General features: G+C 38.4%; 1 protein-coding gene across 4 annotated transcripts in view; it reads right to left on the reverse strand.

Moving 5' to 3' along the window:
• PDE2A (phosphodiesterase 2A) overlaps positions 1–19,290 on the reverse strand; it is a 1,131,360-nt gene that overhangs the window by 100,040 nt on the left and 1,012,030 nt on the right. For all 4 annotated transcript variants that reach the window (XM_053708776.1, XM_053708774.1, XM_053708775.1 and 1 more), the window contains 4 exons: positions 16,501–16,564; positions 12,966–13,044; positions 12,363–12,540; positions 166–278 (listed from right to left, as the gene is read on the reverse strand). In XM_053708776.1, the coding sequence (XP_053564751.1) occupies positions 166–278; positions 12,363–12,540; positions 12,966–13,044; positions 16,501–16,564 (434 nt within the window). The remainder of the gene's footprint in view (positions 1–165; positions 279–12,362; positions 12,541–12,965; positions 13,045–16,500; positions 16,565–19,290) is intronic.

Here is a 19,290-nt window from a genome sequence, read left to right on the forward strand (position 1 = left end):
CTAAACGTATACAAAGAACGAGCTGCATACTATATGAAGTCTAGTATTATCCAAGTAAGTGCGCATGAAATATATAAAGTCTGCTACCTAGGACAGTGTTTATGTAAAGCTACGGTTTATTATATCACACGTTCTGCTGAAAGATAGAAATCAATTGTATCTTACATGGGCAATGCTGATCCCACAGTAGATTGAAAAGGCTGTAGCTAAGTCTTCATCAAATTTGGTGAATCCAGGTCCATTAATTTTGTTGACCAGTTCCGCCACACCAATGACCTCTGGGAAGAAAAACCCATGTATAATATTATAAACTTAAACCAAGCTGTATTCCCCAAAGCTAAATGCAAACAGAAAATATCATCCTAAGTGTCACTTATAATTCTACATACAGGATCCAACTGGGTTTATGTTGTATTTAGAGCCGTCAAATGAGTGCATGAAAGATTTGTCAGCAAACACACACACATACGGCTCTGGAAAAAGTTAAGAGACTACTGCAAAATTATCAGTTCCTCTGGTTTTACTCTTTATAGGTATGTGTTTAAGTAAAATGAAACTTTTTTGTTTTACTGTAAATAAACTACTGACAACATTTATCCCAAAGTTCCAAATAAATGTTTTGCCATTTAGAGCATTTATTTGCAGAAAATGACAACTGGTCAAAATAACAACAACAAAAAAAATATATAAAACAAAAGGTGTTTTCAGACCTCGAATAGTGCAAAGTAAACAAGTTCAAACACATTTTTAAACAACATATTTATAATGTTTTAACTTAGCAAGAGTTCAGAAATCATTATTTGGTTGAATAACCCTGATTTTCAATCACAGCTTTCATGCTTCTTGGCAGTCTTTCACATTGCTGTTGGGTGAATTTAAGCCACTCCCGGCTTTGTTTGATGGCTTGTGACCATCCGTCTTGCTCTTGATCACATTCCAGAGGTTTTCAGTGGGGTTTAGGTTTAGGGTTGGCCATAACAGGGTCTTGATCTGGTGGTCCTCCATTCACACCTTGTTTGTCCTGCTGTAAAAAACAATCCTCAGAGTTGGGGGAAATTGTCAGAGCAGAAGAAAGCAAGTTTTCTTCCCGGATAACCTTGTATGTGGCTTGATTCATGCGTCCTTCACAAAGGTAAATCTACCACATTCCAGTCTTGCTGAAGCACCCTCAGATCATCACCGATCCTCCACCAAATTTGACAGTGGGTACAAGACACTGTGGCTTGTAGGCCTCTCCAGGTCTCTGTCTGACCATTAGATGACCAGTTGTTGGGCAAAGTTGAAAATAAGACTCATCAGAGAAGGTGACCTGCAATCGGGCAGATGCTAAAAACAATGTGAAAGACTGGTGGAGAGCATGCCAATACGGAGGAAAATCAGGGTTATTCCACCAAATATTGATTTCTGAAGTCTTGCTTAGTTAGAGAAACTGATCATTTTGCAGTTTCTCCAGAGCTGTATATATACATCCTTGAGCCCTTCCCAGTACAGCATCTTGTCATATATCATATCCTGTAAAATCACAGTGCCTCCCAAAATAAACCTTCATTTTACATTTACTATGTGTAAATAAGAGTGAAATACATTATTATTTTCTCTTGTTAAGTGTATCCAGTCCACGGATCATCCATTACTTGTGGGATATTCTCCTTCCCAACAGGAAGTTGCAAGAGGATCACCCACAGCAGAGCTGCTATATAGCTCCTCCCCTCACTGCCATATCCAGTCATTCTCTTGCAACTCTCAACAAAGATGGACGTAGTAAGAGGAGAGTGGTGTATTATAGTTAGTTTTTTAACTTCAATCAAAAGTTTGTTATTTTTAAATGGTACCGGAGTGTACTGTTTCATCTCAGGCAGCATTAGAAGAAGAATCTGCCTGTGATTTCTATGATCTTAGCAGAAGTAACTAAGATCCATTGCTGTTCTCACATATTCTGAGGAGTGAGGTAACTTCAGAGAGGGAATGGCGTGCAGGTTTTCCTGCAATAAGGTATGTGCAGTTAATATTTTTCTAGGGATGGAATTTGCTAGAAAATGCTGCTGATACCGGATTAATGTAAGTAAAGCCTTAAATGCAGTGATAGCGACTGGTATCAGGCTTATTAATAGAGATACATACTCTTATAAAAGTGTAAAATAAAACGTTTGCTGGCATGTTTAATCGTTTTTATATATGTTTGGTGACAAAACTTATTGGGGCCTAGTTTTTTTCCACATGGCTGGTTTGATTTTTGTTTAGAAACAGTTCCTGAGGCTTTCCACTGTTGCAATATGAGTGGGAAGGGCCTATTTTAGTGCTTTTCTGTGCAGTAAAAAATACTGACAGAGACATTCAGCTTCTTCCTGCATGATCCAGGACATCTCTGAAGGGCTCAAAAGGCTTCAAAGTCGTGTTTGAGGAGGGTAACAATCACAGTAGACTGTGGCAGTTGTTGTGACTGTGTTTAAAAAACGTTTTTGTCATTTATTATTCTGTTTTTGTTATTAAGGGGTTAATCATCCATTTGCAAGTGGGTGCAATGCTCTGCTGACTTGTTACATACACTGTAAAAATTTTGTTAGTGTAACTGCCTTTTTTCACTGTTATTTCAAATTTTGTCAAAATTTGTTTCTCTTAAAGGCACAGTAACGTTTTTTATATTGCTTGTTAACTTGCTTTAAAGTGTTTTCCAAGCTTGCTAGTCTCATTGCTAGTCTGTACAAACATGTCTGAAACAGAGGATACTTGTTCACCTTAAACAGTAAAGATCAGTCTTTGTCTATAAAAGAATTGTCACCAGAGGGGTCTGTCGAGGGGGAAGTTATGCCGACTAACTCTCCCCACGTGTCGGACCCTTCGCCTCCCGCTCAAGGGACGCACGCTAATATGGCGCCAAGTACATCAGGGACGCCCATAGCGATTACTTTGCAGGACATGGCTGCAATCATGAATAATACCCTGTCAGAGGTATTATGCAGATTGCCTGAATTGAGAGGCAAGCGTGATAGCTCTGGGGTTAGACGAGATACAGAGCGCGTAGATGCTGTAAGAGCCATGTCTGATACTGCGTCACAATATGCAGAACCTGAGGACTTCAGTCTGTGGGTGACGTCTCTGAATCGGGGAGACCTGATTCAGAGATTTCTAATTTTAAATTTAAGCTTGAGAACCTCCGTGTATTGCTTGGGGACGTATTAGCTGCTCTGAATGACTGTGACACAATTGCAGTGCCAGAGAAATTGTGTAGGCTGGATAAATACTATGCAGTGCCGGTGAGTACTGATGTTTTTCCAATACCTAAAAGGCTTACAGAAACTATTAGTAAGGAGTGGGATAGGCCCGGTGTGCCCTTTTCCCCATCTCCTATATTTAGAAAAATGTTTCCAATAGATGCCACTACACGGGACTTATGGCAGACTGACCCTAAGGTGGAGGGAGCAGTTTCTACTTTAGCAAAGCGTACCACTATCCCGGTTGAGGACAGTTGTGCTTTTTCAGATCCAATGGATAAAAAAATTAGAGGGTTACCTTAAGAAAATGTTTATTCAACAAGGTTTTATTTTACAGCCCCTTGCATGCATTGCGCCTGTCACTGCTGCAGCGGCATTCTGGTTTGAGGCCCTGGAAGAGGCCATCCATACAGCTCCATTGACTGAAATTGTTGACAAGCTTAGAACTCTTAAGCTAGCTAACTCATTTTTTTCTGATGCCATTGTTCATTTGACTAAACTAACGGCTAAGAATTCCGGATTCGCCATCCAGGCGCGTAGGGCGCTATGGCTCAAATCCTGGTCAGCTGATGTGACTTCAAAGTCTAAATTACTCAACATTCTTTTCAAGGGGCAGACCTTATTCTGGCCTGGTTTGAAAGAAATTATTGCTGACATTACTGGAGGTAAGGGTCATACCCTTCCTCAGGACAGGGCCAAATCAAAGGCCAAACAGTCTAATTTTCGTGCCTTTCGAAATTTCAAGGCAGGTGCAGCATCAACTTCCTCTGCTTCAAAACAAGAGGGAACTTTTGCTCAATCCAAGCAGGCCTGGAAACCTAACCAGTCCTGGAACAAGGGCAAGCAGGCCAGAAAGCCTGCTGCTGCCTCTAAGACAGCATGAAGGAGCGGCCCCCTATCCGACAACGGATCTAGTAGGGGGCAGACTCTCTCTCTTCGCCCAGGCGTGGGCAAGAGATGTTCAGGATCCCTGGGCGTTGGAGATCATATCTCAGGGATATCTTCTGGACTTCAAAGCTTCTCCTCCACAAGGGAGATTTCACCTTTCAAGATTATCTGCAAACCAGATAAAGAAAGAGGCATTCCTAAGCTGCGTACAAGATCTCCTTGTAATGGGAGTGATCCATCCAGTTCTGCGGACGGAACAAGGACAGGGGTTTTATTCAAATCTGTTTGTGGTTCCCAAAAAAGAGGGAACCATCAGACCAATTTTGGATTTAAAGATCCTAAACAAATTCCTCAGAGTTCCGTCATTCAAGATGGAAACTATTCGAACCATTTTACCCATGATCCAAGAGGGTCAGTACATGACCACAGTGGACTTAAAGGATGCCTACCTTCACATTCCGATTCACAAGAATCATCATCAGTTCCTGAGGTTTGCCTTTCTAGACAGGCATTACCAATTTGTAGCTCTTCCATTCGGGTTGGCTACAGCCCCAATAATTTTTACAAAGGTTCTGGGCTCACTTCTGGCGGTCCTAAGACCGCGAGGCATAGCGGTGGCTCCTTACCTGGACGATATCCTGATACAGGCATCAAGCTTTCAAATTGCCAAATCTCATACAGAGATAGTTCTGGCATTCCTGAGGTCGCATGGGTGGAAAGTGAATGAAGAAAAGAGTTCTCTATCTCATCTCACGAGGGTTTCCTTCCTAGGGACTCTAATAGATTCTGTAGAAATGAAAATTTACCTGACGGAGTCCAGGTTATCAAAACTTCTAAATGCTTGCCGTGTTCTTCACTCCATTCCGCGCCCCATGGTGGCTCAGTGCATGGAAGTAATCGGCTTAATGGTAGCGGCGATGGACATAGTGCCATTCGCGCGCCTGCATCTCAGACTGCTGCAATTATGCATGCTCAGTCAGTGGAATGGGGATTACACAGATTTGCCCCCTCTACTAAATCTGGATCAGGAAACCAGAGATTCTCTTCTCTGGTGGTTATCTCGGGCCCACCTGTCCAAGGGTATGACCTTTCGCAGACCAGATTGGACAATTGTAACAACAGATGCCAGCCTTCTAGGTTGGGGTGCAGTGTGGAACTCCCTGAAGGCTCAGGGTTCATGGACTCAGGAGGAGAAACTCCTCCCAATAAATATTCTGGAGTTAAGAGCAATATTCAATGCTCTTCTGGCTTGGCCTCAGCTAGCAACACTGAGGTTCATCAGATTTCAGTCGGACAACATCACGACTGTGGCTTACATCAACCATCAACGGGGAACCAGGAGTTCCCTAGCAATGTCAGAAGTCTCCAAGATAATTCGCTGGGCAGAGACTCACTCTTGCCACCTGTCAGCAATCCATATCCCAGGTGTAGAGAACTGGGAGGCGGATTTTTTAAGTCGTCAGACTTTTCATCCGGGGGAATGGGAACTCCATCCGGAGGTGTTTGCTCAATTGGTTCTCCGTTGGGGCAAACCAGAATTGGATCTCATGGCGTCTCGCCAGAACGCCAAGCTTCCTTGTTACGGATCCAGGTCCAGGGACCCAGAAGCGGCACTGATAGATGCTCTAGCAGCGCCTTGGTTCTTCAACCTGGCTTATGTGTTTCCACCGTTTCCTCTGCTCCCTCGTCTGATTGCCAAAATCAAACAGGAAAGAGCATCAGTGATATTGATAGCGCCTGCGTGGCCACGCAGGACCTAGTATGCAGACCTAGTGGACATGTCATCCTTTCCACCATGGACTCTGCCTCTGAGACAAGACCTTCTAATACAAGGTCCTTTCAATCATCCGAATCTACTTTCTCTGAGACTGACTGCATGGAGATTGAACGCTTGATCCTATCAAAGCGTGGCTTCTCCGAGTCAGTAATTGATACCTTAATACAGGCACGAAAGCCTGTCACCAGGAAAATTTACCACAAGATATGGCGTAAATATCTTCATTGGTGTGAATCCAAGAATTACTCATGGAGTAGGGTTAGGATTCCTAGGATATTGTCCTTCCTCCAAGAGGGTTTGGACAAAGGATTATCAGCTAGTTCTTTAAAGGGACAGATTTCTGCTCTGTCTATTCTTTTACACAAACGTCTGGCAGAAGTTCCAGACGTTCAGGCATTTTGACAGGCTTTAGTTAGAATTAAGCCTGTGTTTAAACCTGTTGCTCCTCCATGGAGCTTAAACTTGGTTCTTAAAGTTCTTCAAGGGGTTCCGTTTGAACCCCTTCATTCTATTGATATCAAACTTCTTTCATGGAAAGTTCTTTTTGTGATGGCTATTTCCTCGGCTCGAAGAGTCTCGGAGTTATCTGCCTTACATTGTGATTCTCCTTATCCTTATCTTTCATTCAGATAAAGTTGTTCTGCGTACAAAACCTGGGTTTTTACCTAAGGTGGTTTCTAACAAGAATATCAATCAAGAGATTGTTGTTCCATCATTATGTCCTAATCCTTCTTCAAAGAAGGAACGTCTTTTGCATAATCTAGACGTAGTCCGTGCCTTGAAGTTTTACTTACAGGCTACTAAAGATTTTCGCCAAACATCTAACCTGTTTGTTGTTTACTCTGGACAGAGGAGAGGTCAGAAGGCCTCGGCAACCTCTCTTTCTTTTTGGCTTCGGAGTATAATCCGTTTAGCCTATGAGACTGCTGGACAGCAGCCTCCTGAAAGGATTACAGCTCATTCTACTAGAGCTGTGGCTTCCACCTGGGCCTTTAAAAATGAGGCCTCTGTTGAACAGATTTGCAAGGCTGCAACTTGGTCTTCCCTTCATACTTTTTCCAAATTTTCCAAATTTGATACTTTTGCTTCTTCGGAGGCTGTTTTTGGGAGAAAGGTTCTACAGGCAGTGGTTCCTTCCGTTTAAGTTCCTGCCTTGTCCCTCCCATCATCCGTGTACTTTAGCTTTGGTATTGGTATCCCACAAGTAATGGATGATCCGTGGACTGGATACACTTAACAAGAGAAAACATAATTTATGCTTACCTGATAAATTTATTTCTCTTGTAGTGTATCCAGTCCACAGCCCGCCCTGTCCTTTTCAGGCAGGTCTAAATTTTAATTAAACTACAGTCACCACTGCACCCTATGGTTTCTCCTTTCTCGGCTTGTTTCGGTCGAATGACTGGATATGGCAGTGAGGGGAGGAGCTATATAGCAGCTCTGCTGTGGGTGATCCTCTTGCAACTTCCTGTTGGGAAGGAGAATATCCCACAAGTAATGGATGATCCGTGGACTGGATACACTACAAGAGAAATAAATTTATCAGGTAAGCATAAATTATGTTTTTGTAACACCAGATTGTGCCCTATTCTCAGCACAGGTCTGAGCTCATGATAGTGCAGCCAATTGTAATCTAGTTCTTAATAGGAAATCCCACTTTAACCAAAGTCATGCTGACAATATACTATTTATTCCCATTTATAGTTTTTTTTTATTTGTCCATCAGTAACAGAGAACTCAGGATTGTGAGCAGCGGACATTAAACACTAAGGGCCAGATTACAAGTGGAGTGCTAAATATCGACCTCAAGAAAGCAATCTTAGCGCTGCACTGTGTTATAACCACGTACGCTAATGTGTGCTGTTATTACAAGTTAAGAGCAATGGGAAGCATTGTGCTCACGAAAGCACGCTTAGATAGGCTCCAATGGGAGTCTCGTTCTGATAACATCAGAGACGGCATAAGAACATAAGCGCAGCGAAAGGGGTAGGTAGTGCAGCGATTGCAGCATTTATAAATATATATGTATATGCTGATATACATAATATATTTATGTATATATACATATATATTTACAGGGAACATACAGCTCCCATAGTTCCCAGTTCCGCAATGTAAAGGCACTTTTCAGTGCCGTTTTTTTTCTTCTAGTGCCTAGTTTGTCTGTTTGTGGGTGCACGATACATTAGTGCTCCACTAGTAATTGAGCCCTAACAATACTAGACAGCATGTAGAGTTGCCAGGTGTCCAGTATTTATCAGGCTGTCTAGTAAAATCTTCACAAAAATACCGGACATTTAAATGCCCAGTTTTTTCCCAAGCATCTGAGTGTCAGCTAAATGTAAAAGGCTTCCTATGTCTCAGCACGTTATAAATATGAGGCAAAAAGAAGTTATGCGCAATCAAGGGGGCTAAATCACTTTACGTTTGTTACTGTCAGCCAAATAGGTAGATTGTATTTTTATGGAAGACAGCTGGCAAACCTAACAGTATTATGTATTCAACACAAAGATTAGCCTGAGAGTAATATACAGATGTTTTTGTAAAAAAAACTATATTATTTGCTTGAATTCTGAATAAATAAGTGTAACGTTTTGAAGTCCATAAACCAATTTGCATTGCAATTTGTAACCTAGATTTCTGTCTCTGCTAAGCCCATGTAGGACACAGAAAATGAGTAACTAGAGTGTGTAGAATATAACAGTGTTAAAGCAACAGAAAGGTTAAAATAAAACTTGTATAATTTGGATAGTGTGCAGCTTAAAAAAATAAAAAAAACTTTCCAATTGACTTCTATTATTCTATTATCAAATTTGCTTCATTTGTTAAAGAGTAAACCTAGGTAGGTAAGCTCCGGAGCTCAGATGTGTCTTTGGCATTATATTGCTAGAGTTTGCAACAATGTATAACATTGCTGCAATGACACTTATGAAACATTTGAAAATACAGTATATGATCATTATCTACAACTACAATATATATGGTAAAGGGGCATATTTTGGCCCAGGGCAGCAGATTTAGTTTGATGGCATATGCATATTTGTTCCTATCCTGCACTCTCAATGTTTTATTAATTCATTTTTATTCCTGGTCATTAAACATGACCTCCCCATCCCTCCATAGCCTCCAATTGGGAGAAATATTTAAGGGAAACATTTGCTAACACTGTTAGATTTTGGGGGTACTGGGGGCAGCATCAATGTGCTAGGAATGATTGGATCATTTCTATATAATTAATAAAAAATGAGTTCCCTTAGAAGTTGATTAAAGTATATCAGACACAGCTGACAACTGATGTTTACTGGAATTTTTCATTGCCAGATAAATCCCCTTTTTGCCACCCTATATCCAAAGAGATCTGTGCTCTAGTAAGAACTTCATTTTGTCTCAAATGCTCTGTTAGTAATGCGGCTCCTAGGACAGGTTGTGTTGGAATTATCCAGCATTAGAGTGATTTGGAGCGTGTATCAGCTGCCGCACGTACTGTGCATCTAAACGAAATAAAGCGCAGAGTCAGCTTTGTAACAGCTTATCACAGCAGAGGGACAAGTCCTTCATTTCATTTGTGTGCATTTTCACCTAAACATTTTAGCAATCGGAAAAAAAAACTAATGACTACAAAACATGGTTCACTGCCCGTACCTGCTTTATAAGCTGCGCTACATTTAATCTTCCAAGTTTATCAGTCCAAAACATCCTAAGGCCAAGCACTTGAGCAAAGAAAGGAGAAATCCAGCAGGAGGGTGAGCTGGGTAATATTTTTTAACCTTTTTTTTGCTTGTCATGATGCAGACGTCATCCCTAAAATCTCACTACAGAAAGCCCTTTTCCATGAGAAATAGCACCTCATGTTAAAAGAACATTAAACCCAAAAATTTTCTTTCAAGATTTAGCTAGAGAACACAATTTAAAAAAAGTTTCCAATTTACTTCTATTATCAAATTTGCTTTATTCTCATGATATTCTTTGTTGAATAGATACCTAGGTAGGTAGCGTGCACATGCCTGAAGCAATACATGACAGGAAATAGTGCTGCCATCTAGTGCTCCTGCTAATGTATAGCATTGTTGCAAAACTGCTGCCAGAAACGTGCACACTCATGAGCTTACCTTCTGGCTTTTCAACAATGGATAACAAAAAACGAAGACAATTTGATAACAGAAGTAAATATGAAAGTTGTTTAAAATGGTATGTTCTATCTGAATCACAAAAGAAAAAAAAGGGTTTTATGTCCCTTTAAAGGCCGGTAATTTATCAGAGCAGAGAACACCAGAATGGTGCTTGCTTGTATAGTTATACATGTTAGCAGCATGAACAATATAGGGAGAGATTCTATAAAGCTTTCGACTCTGAAAGATCCACCAGCTCTGTGAGATCTCTCACAATATTCTTGAAAAGCTAATTTGTCTGTATGTGAAGGAGAGACAAGAACAGTACAATAAAGCTCTCCATGACATGACAGTTTTATTACAGTTACACTTTGTGCTTTGTATTATACTCTGCATATTTCTGTGCATCTTTTACAAATTGCTTTGCATACTGTATTCTTTCTACGTAGGTTCAGGAAGGGAGCTGGTCAAGGGAGCTCCCTGGGTGTGTCTTAAGTTCTCTCACAACATTCACTATTTTCTTTAACCCCTTGAGTGCTAATGACGGCTCTGAGCCGTCACAGAGTTTCCCACTCTGGTGCTAATGACGGCTCAGAACCGTCACTAGCACTCTCCCAACTTGAGTGAGATCTGGGGGCTCCCACCCGCTCCTACCCCGGTGATTGTGCCTGTAGAGTGACAGGCATCGCTGGGGCTTCCCGTTTTACGTGATGACGTCACGCGCAATAACGTGATGACGTCACCGCGCAACTTTATTTATACTTAACAATGTTAAGTATAGGAGCAGGGGGCATGCTGCTTAGAAGCCTGTATCTCAGGCATCTAAGCAGCTACAGACCCCAAGACCCACCATTGGAAAGGTAATCGCCTAACCTTTCCAACAGTGTAAGTCTTGGGGGTCTGAAGAAAATGTAAAAAAAAGTTTAAAAAAAAAAATTGTTAAAAAAATAAATAAAAAAACATTAAAAATCTTAGCACCCAGGTGAGAAAGTGCTTAGCACTCAAAGGGTTAAACATTTCACACCTGCAGGTCTCACAAATGTATGTTGCCAGCTATACTCGAGTGAAGTTTGAGCAAATTCACAACACACATATTTAACTGACAGAAAACTAATATATACTAAAATAAAAGGGAAAATATTTCAGATTACTAAAAATAAGAATTTATATCAGTGCCAGGTGCTCCCCTGTTAGCCTGACTCTCCCCTGTGAGATTCTCTATCACATCATTGTCTATGGGAGGCAACTCTCTTCACTCTGGAACTTCCAGGTTCCACCTGTTTTCCTAGAGAATTCATTGAGTTCTGCCCCTAAGAGGTCTGCACAATGATTTTACTCCAAGCTGGAGCGTTTTTGAAAATTGGGAACTGAGTACTTATGACACCTTATGGCAGTATCATAGCGTAATGTTGTATTTTAGTATGCTGAATTCTTAAAGAGACATAAAACTATTTTTTTTTCATTATTCATATAGAGCATACAATATTTTTTTAAAAATCCAATTTACTTGTATTATCAAATTTACTTTGTTCTAATGTGATTCTTTGTTGAAGAGATACCTAGGTAGGTAGCGTGCACATGACAGGAGATAGTGCTGCCATCTAGTGCTCTTGCTAATGTGTAGCATTGTTGCAATACTGCTGCCATATTGCTGCAGACACATGCACACTCCTGAGCTTACATCTCTGCTTTTCAACAAAGGATAACAAGAAAACAAAGAAAATTTGATAATAGAAGTAAATTGAAAAGTTGTTTCAAATTGTTCTATCTGAATCATGAAATAAAAGGCACTATGAAGTATCGCCACTCTCTTCTTGAAGACATTCTAGTTGTTTTAGGGTTTGTTCATCCACTGTGTGCCATGGAAGCAATACATTGCCATACTTTCCTGCCCCTCTGGCATATAAGTGGTTACTTTCATGGTTGACCAGGAATGATTCAGGACTGTAAGCTGGGGATGCCAACCTATTAACCCAGTAATATAAGGTTGCTCAAATCTAACTACATATGTGGTGCCCTCTAATGCTGTGCTACTTATTCATTACAATTTTTTATTCATAAATCATATATAAATGACAGGTCACAACACTTCTAGAAAACTACGTACAGTTCTGGAGGGGGCAAAATAAAACAGAATAAAATATAAGCAGTTGGATAGTGATTAAACACAGAATTTGAAAGGAAAATATGTATGGCCTTAATATATATACGTAATTGCTTATATTAAGTTATGTTCAGCTACCAAAGGTACAAATCCTATTTATTAGATATTGTATTTACTAACTTTTCGTTAGTAAGTGAGAATATGAAAGGCTAATGTACCCGTAATCTGCTGTCACGGTATACACTTTTATGAACACACCAGCAAAGACTTACCGTTGCTCTCATTCTTAATTGGAAAGCACAAGATATTCCTGGTCCTAAAGCCAGTGCTGTCATCCACCCCACGGTAAAAAAGAGGGTGAGAATAAGCATCCTTAATATTCAGGATCTGGCCTGTTGTAGCCACATGACCAGCTATTCCCTGGTCTGCCGGTATCCTTATCTCATAGCTCTGAAAGACAAAGGTTAAAACAATGTAAATCAGAGAAAAGCAACCCTTCTTATCACATACGGTTCACAAAAAGTAAGGACATGAAAGTGATACAACTTAAATAAAAATAATGAATGCACAAACATTTTTATTAATGAATGTGTAGGTTTTGCATAAAAAATCTGTAAATTTGCATCTAATCAGAAACATGGGCTCTTGGTAGTACCAAAGGGATTAAGGAGTATTCGATGCAACCTCTGATTGACAGTGTTGAGAATGAACAGGACACAGTAAGCGATTTTTGGCATAACCAAGGGCTAATAAACTGAAATGTTAAATATAGGCAGAGTTTAACCCCTTTATGGCCTCTTATGTGTCAGTATACCTTTACAACACAGAAGAACTTTGTCTGTAGGAATCTACCAGACGATCAGACAGTAACTTACATCATCTTCAACAACACCTCCATCAAACACTTTGGCTACAAGCTCATGGCTGTGTCTCTCCAACAGGAAAACAGAGCATCTGAAAAAAATGAGATGTGGAAAAGACACTTAAAGGGACAGTCTATTGAAAATTAAACTTTCATGATTCAGATAGAGCATGCAATTTTAGACAACTTTCCGATTTTCTTTCATCATCAAATTTGCTTTGTTCTGTTGCTATTCTTGTTTGAAAGCTAAACCTAGGTAGACTCAAAATTATTTCTAAACCATAGAAAAGTGCCTCTTATCTCAGTGTATTTTGACAGTTTTTCACAGTTATACAGTGCTAGGTCATGTGTGTCATAGATAACATTGTGCTCACTCCCGTGGTGGTATTTAGGAGTCAGCACTGATTGGCTGAAATACATGTCTGCCAAAAGCACTGAGATAAGGGGCAGGTTTAGATACAAGGTAATCACAGAGGTAATACGTGTATTAATATCACAGTGTTGATGGATAATAAAAGGATTATCTATCTTTTTATACAATAACAATGTTCAAGTAGACTGTCCCTTTAAGTTTTTGTCATTATACGACATTGTCTATTACCATTAAATAATTCAAGGACTTCAGAGATTGGTTAATAATGATCCACAAGGACTTTTATGGAAAAAATGCCACTTTACATGGCTAACTATACAAGACATATTGATTGTGACTCCAGCTATGATTTGTTGTGTATTAAAGAAGCAGGAAGTTGCATGATTCAGAAGGAGTGAACACAAAAAAAAACTTTCACATTTCCTTCTACTGTCAAATCTACTTCTTTCTCTTAGTTAAAACCGAACTCCTTTCCATGACAGCGTGCAAAGGTAGGTACATGTGCTAAAAGCAAAGGCCCAGATTACAAGTGGCGTGATAACTGCGTGTAAACGATATTGTGTTTATTGCAGCTGTTTGCGCATGTCGGAAGGAGAATTTGTATTACAAGTTTAAAGTAAATGTTATCTCTTGAGCACAATTGAATTTAACGCGCGTTGAGATAACGCAACCTCAGAGCTCTGGTTAACTGTTACGCTCGAATAAAAAGTGTCACAAAACACATAAAAATACATTAAAAAGTACTGTTACGCTCATAATCTAATAATTTTATTTATTTATATTTTTAAATGGCATACAATAGTTATAAGGGCTCAAAGATATAAGGTGTCAGGCTGCAAAAGGCTTTAATATAGAGATACATACACACACGTCTCTATATATAGTATATGTAGTATATGTATATACTGTATTTAAGTGTACATACAGTATCTCACAAGAGTGAGTACACCCCTCACATTTTTGTAAATATTTTATTATATCTTTTCATGTGACACTTTGCTACAATGTAAAGTAGTGAGTGTACAGCCTGTATAACAGTGTAAATTTGCTGTACCCTCAAAATAACTCAACACACAGCCATTAATGTCTAAACCTTTGGCAACAAAAGTGAGTACAAAAGTGAGGGGTGTACTCACTTTTGTGAGATACTGTATGTGTTTATGTATTGATATGTGTATATATGTATTTGCAGAGAAATCTAAACACATAAATACATATGTATACACATCTATACATATATATATAAGTGCATAAGAGCCCTTTAAAGTTAAGTAGATGAAAACATGTAAAAGCATATTTATGCAATATTCATATTTGATAAAGTGTTTAACAATGTATTTACTATAAATATTTCACATTCCACCGTTCTTCACATAGGGGAATATGTTCTAAGTATTTTTAAATCAATATTCCTATTCTGCATTTATCTATAAATAATCATATATAGATACATTTTACCAAAATACTATCAGATATAAATAGAGATTCTAATATTTTCATGTCAGGTTAGCACACTTGAATACATGTGATTGGGTTTGTGCGCAGGTAAGTTTTTTCTCCACTTTTCACACTCCATTGACTTCTATGGGGGAATATGTTAAAGGGATCGCAATATTCAAAGTTCGGCTTTTTGTACATGTCAGTTAGAGCGCGGGCGAAAACTTTTTATTTTCAACTTCTAATACAAGCGCTACCCGAGGCGTGCAAAAAGCTTAATTCTAGCAGAGATTAAAGTGCGAGCGGGAGGGATAAATAGTGCTTCACTCATAATCTAGCCCTAAGTGTGTAGCATTTTTATACACCTTGTTTCAAACACAGCTGAAATATAACGCTCAAGATACGTGCACACTCCTGAGCCTACCTCAGTATAGTTTTATAGAAAGTTTCTACACAGGATACCAAGAGAAATATGTAAATTGTAATACAAAACTACAGTGTTTGTAAAAACAAACAAACATATATTTGGTTGTTCTATCTGAATAATGAAAATATAACTTCCATGTCCCTTTAAAAGGACAATACACAGGTAGATATTGTAAAATGTTTAATTATGTGTATTAAAAAAAACAAAAAACAAAAAAAACCTCTCTCTTCTTTTTGTAATTTATCTCTGAAAATTGTTGTTTTGTCATCTGCATCGAATTGCTATAAAGTAACATGCGCCACAATGTTGGAACCTAGGTTTACCTTTTATCCATCTCTTCTGCTGAGGACAATTAGAGAGAATTATAAAACAGGCAATGAAAGAGATTGTGCAAACAAGGCTACTAGAAAACCCTGATCAATAATTACTTAAACATACAGCTTCGTTTGCACATTCTCTTTCCTTGCCTATTGTATACCTGTCCCTGGTTGTCCTAAGCAGAAACGGGAAAACCTAGGTTCTAACATGGCAGTATATGTAAACAAGTAATATCATTTTATAAATACACCTACATATTATTCACAGACTATTCTTTGATTTAAATTAATGATTTCCTTACTATTTAATATGTGTTTTTTTTGTATCCCTGGGTCTGACCCTCACAGTAGCTGCCGGATTAAGTTGTTGTCTTTATGAAAAACTTGATACATGAAAACGCTGTGGATTAACATATCTAGTTGCACTACACTCAGGTACTGTCACCTATGCAGTTAGCAAAGAGGTAAGGGAACTGTCTACTGTATGTTTCTGGGTGTGCTGAATAAGATAAATTAATATATTATTGCACTGTATGAATATCGTAACATACTGGGCTTCATTTCTCACATGCAGATGCAGCTATGGGGCCCTTGCGGTGCAGACTCGCTCAGGCGTAAGACCGCTGCTTCCTTTCTGCCCCCTTAGAGGTTGCGGACTTAAATCATCCCAAAGTCATTCATCCAGGATGATTGACAAGCCCTGCTCTCGTACAACTGGCTGCTCTAGAGCATGGGGTGGGGCTTCTCAAGCTATTGTTTGTGCAATAATACATTTAGTCAGGAGAAGGTGGACATGTTTCCTGCCTGGGAACATTCTACGCTAGCAGTATAATATATGGGGCCCAATCTCTCTATGTACTTCAGCACTATACAACTGAAAGTGACTCAATGTGACATCGTGGGCTGTGTTTCATTCACAATATATGCTTACCAGAAATAAACTTCATATCATAAAAAAAGTATTTTACGCTATTTAATAGTTAATTGCACCTACATTTCTGCATTGCTTAGATTTCTTGCTTCGGTTATGATCTCTTGCAGCAGTACGGAAACATCATCTGAAAAGAAGAAATTGCCAGATTTTGAGATGTAAACTCTAGATTGATGACACATTATTTCCCAACACAGATGTAAATTTATATTCTGGTTAATCTATTTTAATAAATACACAAACCTTATAATCAAAATTAAACGATCACAGATATTTGATGCAACTACACAGTTAGGTACAAAAAAACAAACATTCTACATGGTTTTGAAAATAAATCAATAACTGATGTATACGCTGACTACCTGTTAAAGGCATAGGAAACCCGCATATTTTCTTTTATAATTCAAAAAGAGCATGCAATTTTAATCAACATTTCAATTTACTTCTATTATCTCATTTAATTCTCTTGATATCCTTTGTTGAAAAGCATATCTAAATAGGATCAGTAGCTGCTGATTGGTGGCTGCATATAGATGCCTTGTGTGATTGGCTCACCCATGTGTATTGCTTTTTCTTCAACAAAGGATATCTAAAGAATAAAGTCATTTAGAGAATAGAAGTAAAATGGAATGTTGTTTAAAATTGTATTCTCTATCTGAATCATGAAAGAAAAACTTTGGGTTTCATGTCCCTTTAAATTTAGTTAATCACGGTAAAATGAACTTTTGATTTACAGTATTTTCAGATTATTGCACGTAGCACTCAGCTTGACTCAGACCTGATAGACACGATAGACAAGCATAAATAACCTTATAATCACTAGCGATATGCAGCGAATATGTTTGCATTCCGGGATGCAAATTCATTTACAGCTTGATAAAGTGTGAACAATTTTGGGCTGTAAATGATCTTTTATTGGGGTTGCTTGTCGTGTAGGTAGCAATTTGGCATATTTTGAAACTTCAAGATGTATTATTTTAATTGATAGTGTTTGGTTCCCAAAATCAAAATAATTTATTTCTATTTTTATTTTTTTATGCAATACAATACAATTAAAGAGCTAATTTAATTAGAAATCAATGCATGCTTGTTAAAGAGTTGTGTGGTCTCAGTGAGCAACATTAATTGCATTATTTATAACATGTATTTGAGATACATAGTGTAGCATGTAAATGTAAAAATCAGATTAATCAATGTTTATTAATTTTACAAGTCTGGATTAACAGAACAGTTTGACACTTTAAATTAAAAGGTGAGTGGCCCTGTGGATAAATCAGTAAATTAATTTTGTAGAATGTTCTGTGATGGCAATATATAATTTTGGTACATATATATGAATTCTAAGGAAAACAACATACAATGCACTTTGTAATTAAGTACCAATATAAATTGCCAAGAGGAAGCCAGTGAAGGGATTGCGAGAGAGGTGTGTAGCAGATGAAGAGCGACGTGGTAAGGAAGATGAGCCTGGCAGAGGCATTCATTATAGATTGTAAAGGAGCTAGGCGGCAGCCAGTGGACGTGCGGTGAGGTCAGAGGCTGGTGAGGCACTGGCTGAGATGACGCGCCAAGAAACACATATATAACCTGACAGAGGCAGCTTAAATTTACAATTAAATTGGCAGGGTTGCAGGCCCAATTTACTGTTATTAAATTTGCTTTCATTCTCTTTGGTATCCTTTGTTGAAGGATATGCAGCAATGCACTACTGGGTGCTAACTGAACACATTAAATGAGCCAATGACAAAAGGCATATATGTGCAACCACCAATCACCAGATGCCCCCAGTAGTGCATTACTGCTCCTTAGCCTACCTGGTGTGGCTTTTCAAATGATACCGTAAGAAAAAAGCAAAAATAGATAACAGAAGTAAAATGTAAAGTTTTTCAATATATTTTTTTTTATCTGTAACATGAAAGTAAAAAAAAATGTGTTTAATTGCTCCTTTAACATTGTAAAGCAAATTAACATCCATCTACTAAAAAACAACTTAAAGGGACAGGAAACCCCAAAATGTTATTTCATGGTTTGGATAGAACATACAATTTCAAACAACTTTCCAGTTTACTTCTATTATACAATTTGCTTCATTCTCTAGTTATCATTTGCTGAAAGAACAGTATTGCACTAATGGTAGCTAGCTGAACACATCTAGTTAGTCAATCACAAGGGACAAGTATGTGCAAGGCACCAATCAGCAGCTAGCTCCCACTAGTGTAAAATATGTGTATTTGTTTTCAACCAGGGATACTAAGAGAACAAAGCACATTTGAAAATTGAAGTGAACTTAAAAGTGTCTTAAAATGACCTGCTCTATCTCAAACATTCAAGTTTAATTTTTACTTTCCTATCCCTTTAAGTAACACATTCCAATTTGTATTCTCTATTAGTTTTTATCCTTCCTTACAAAGCAACTGCAATTGTATTTCTTAAAGGGACATGAAACCCTAAATTTTTCTTTCATGATTTAGGTAGAACATACAATTATTTGAAACTACTTTCCAGTTAACTTCCCTTATGTAATCTCCTTCATTCTCATTGTATCATTTGTTGAGGGACAGCAATGCACTACTGGTTTCTAACTGAACACATGGGCTGAGCCAATGAACAAACAGGTAGATAGATGCAGTCAGCCACCAATCAGAAGATAGAACTTAGGTTATTTGCTGCTCCTGAGCTTTCCTAGATAAACCTTTCAGCGAAGGATAGCAAGAGAATGAAGCAAATTAAATAATATAATTGTACATTTTCTAATTAATTGTATGCCTGATCTGAATCATGAAAACAAAATACACACATACACTAACACCTCTAGAATTAAGGATATACACATACACTGACACCTCTAGGACT

This window comes from Bombina bombina, chromosome 3, assembly GCF_027579735.1.
Source record: "Bombina bombina isolate aBomBom1 chromosome 3, aBomBom1.pri, whole genome shotgun sequence".
Taxonomy (NCBI): domain Eukaryota; kingdom Metazoa; phylum Chordata; class Amphibia; order Anura; family Bombinatoridae; genus Bombina; species Bombina bombina.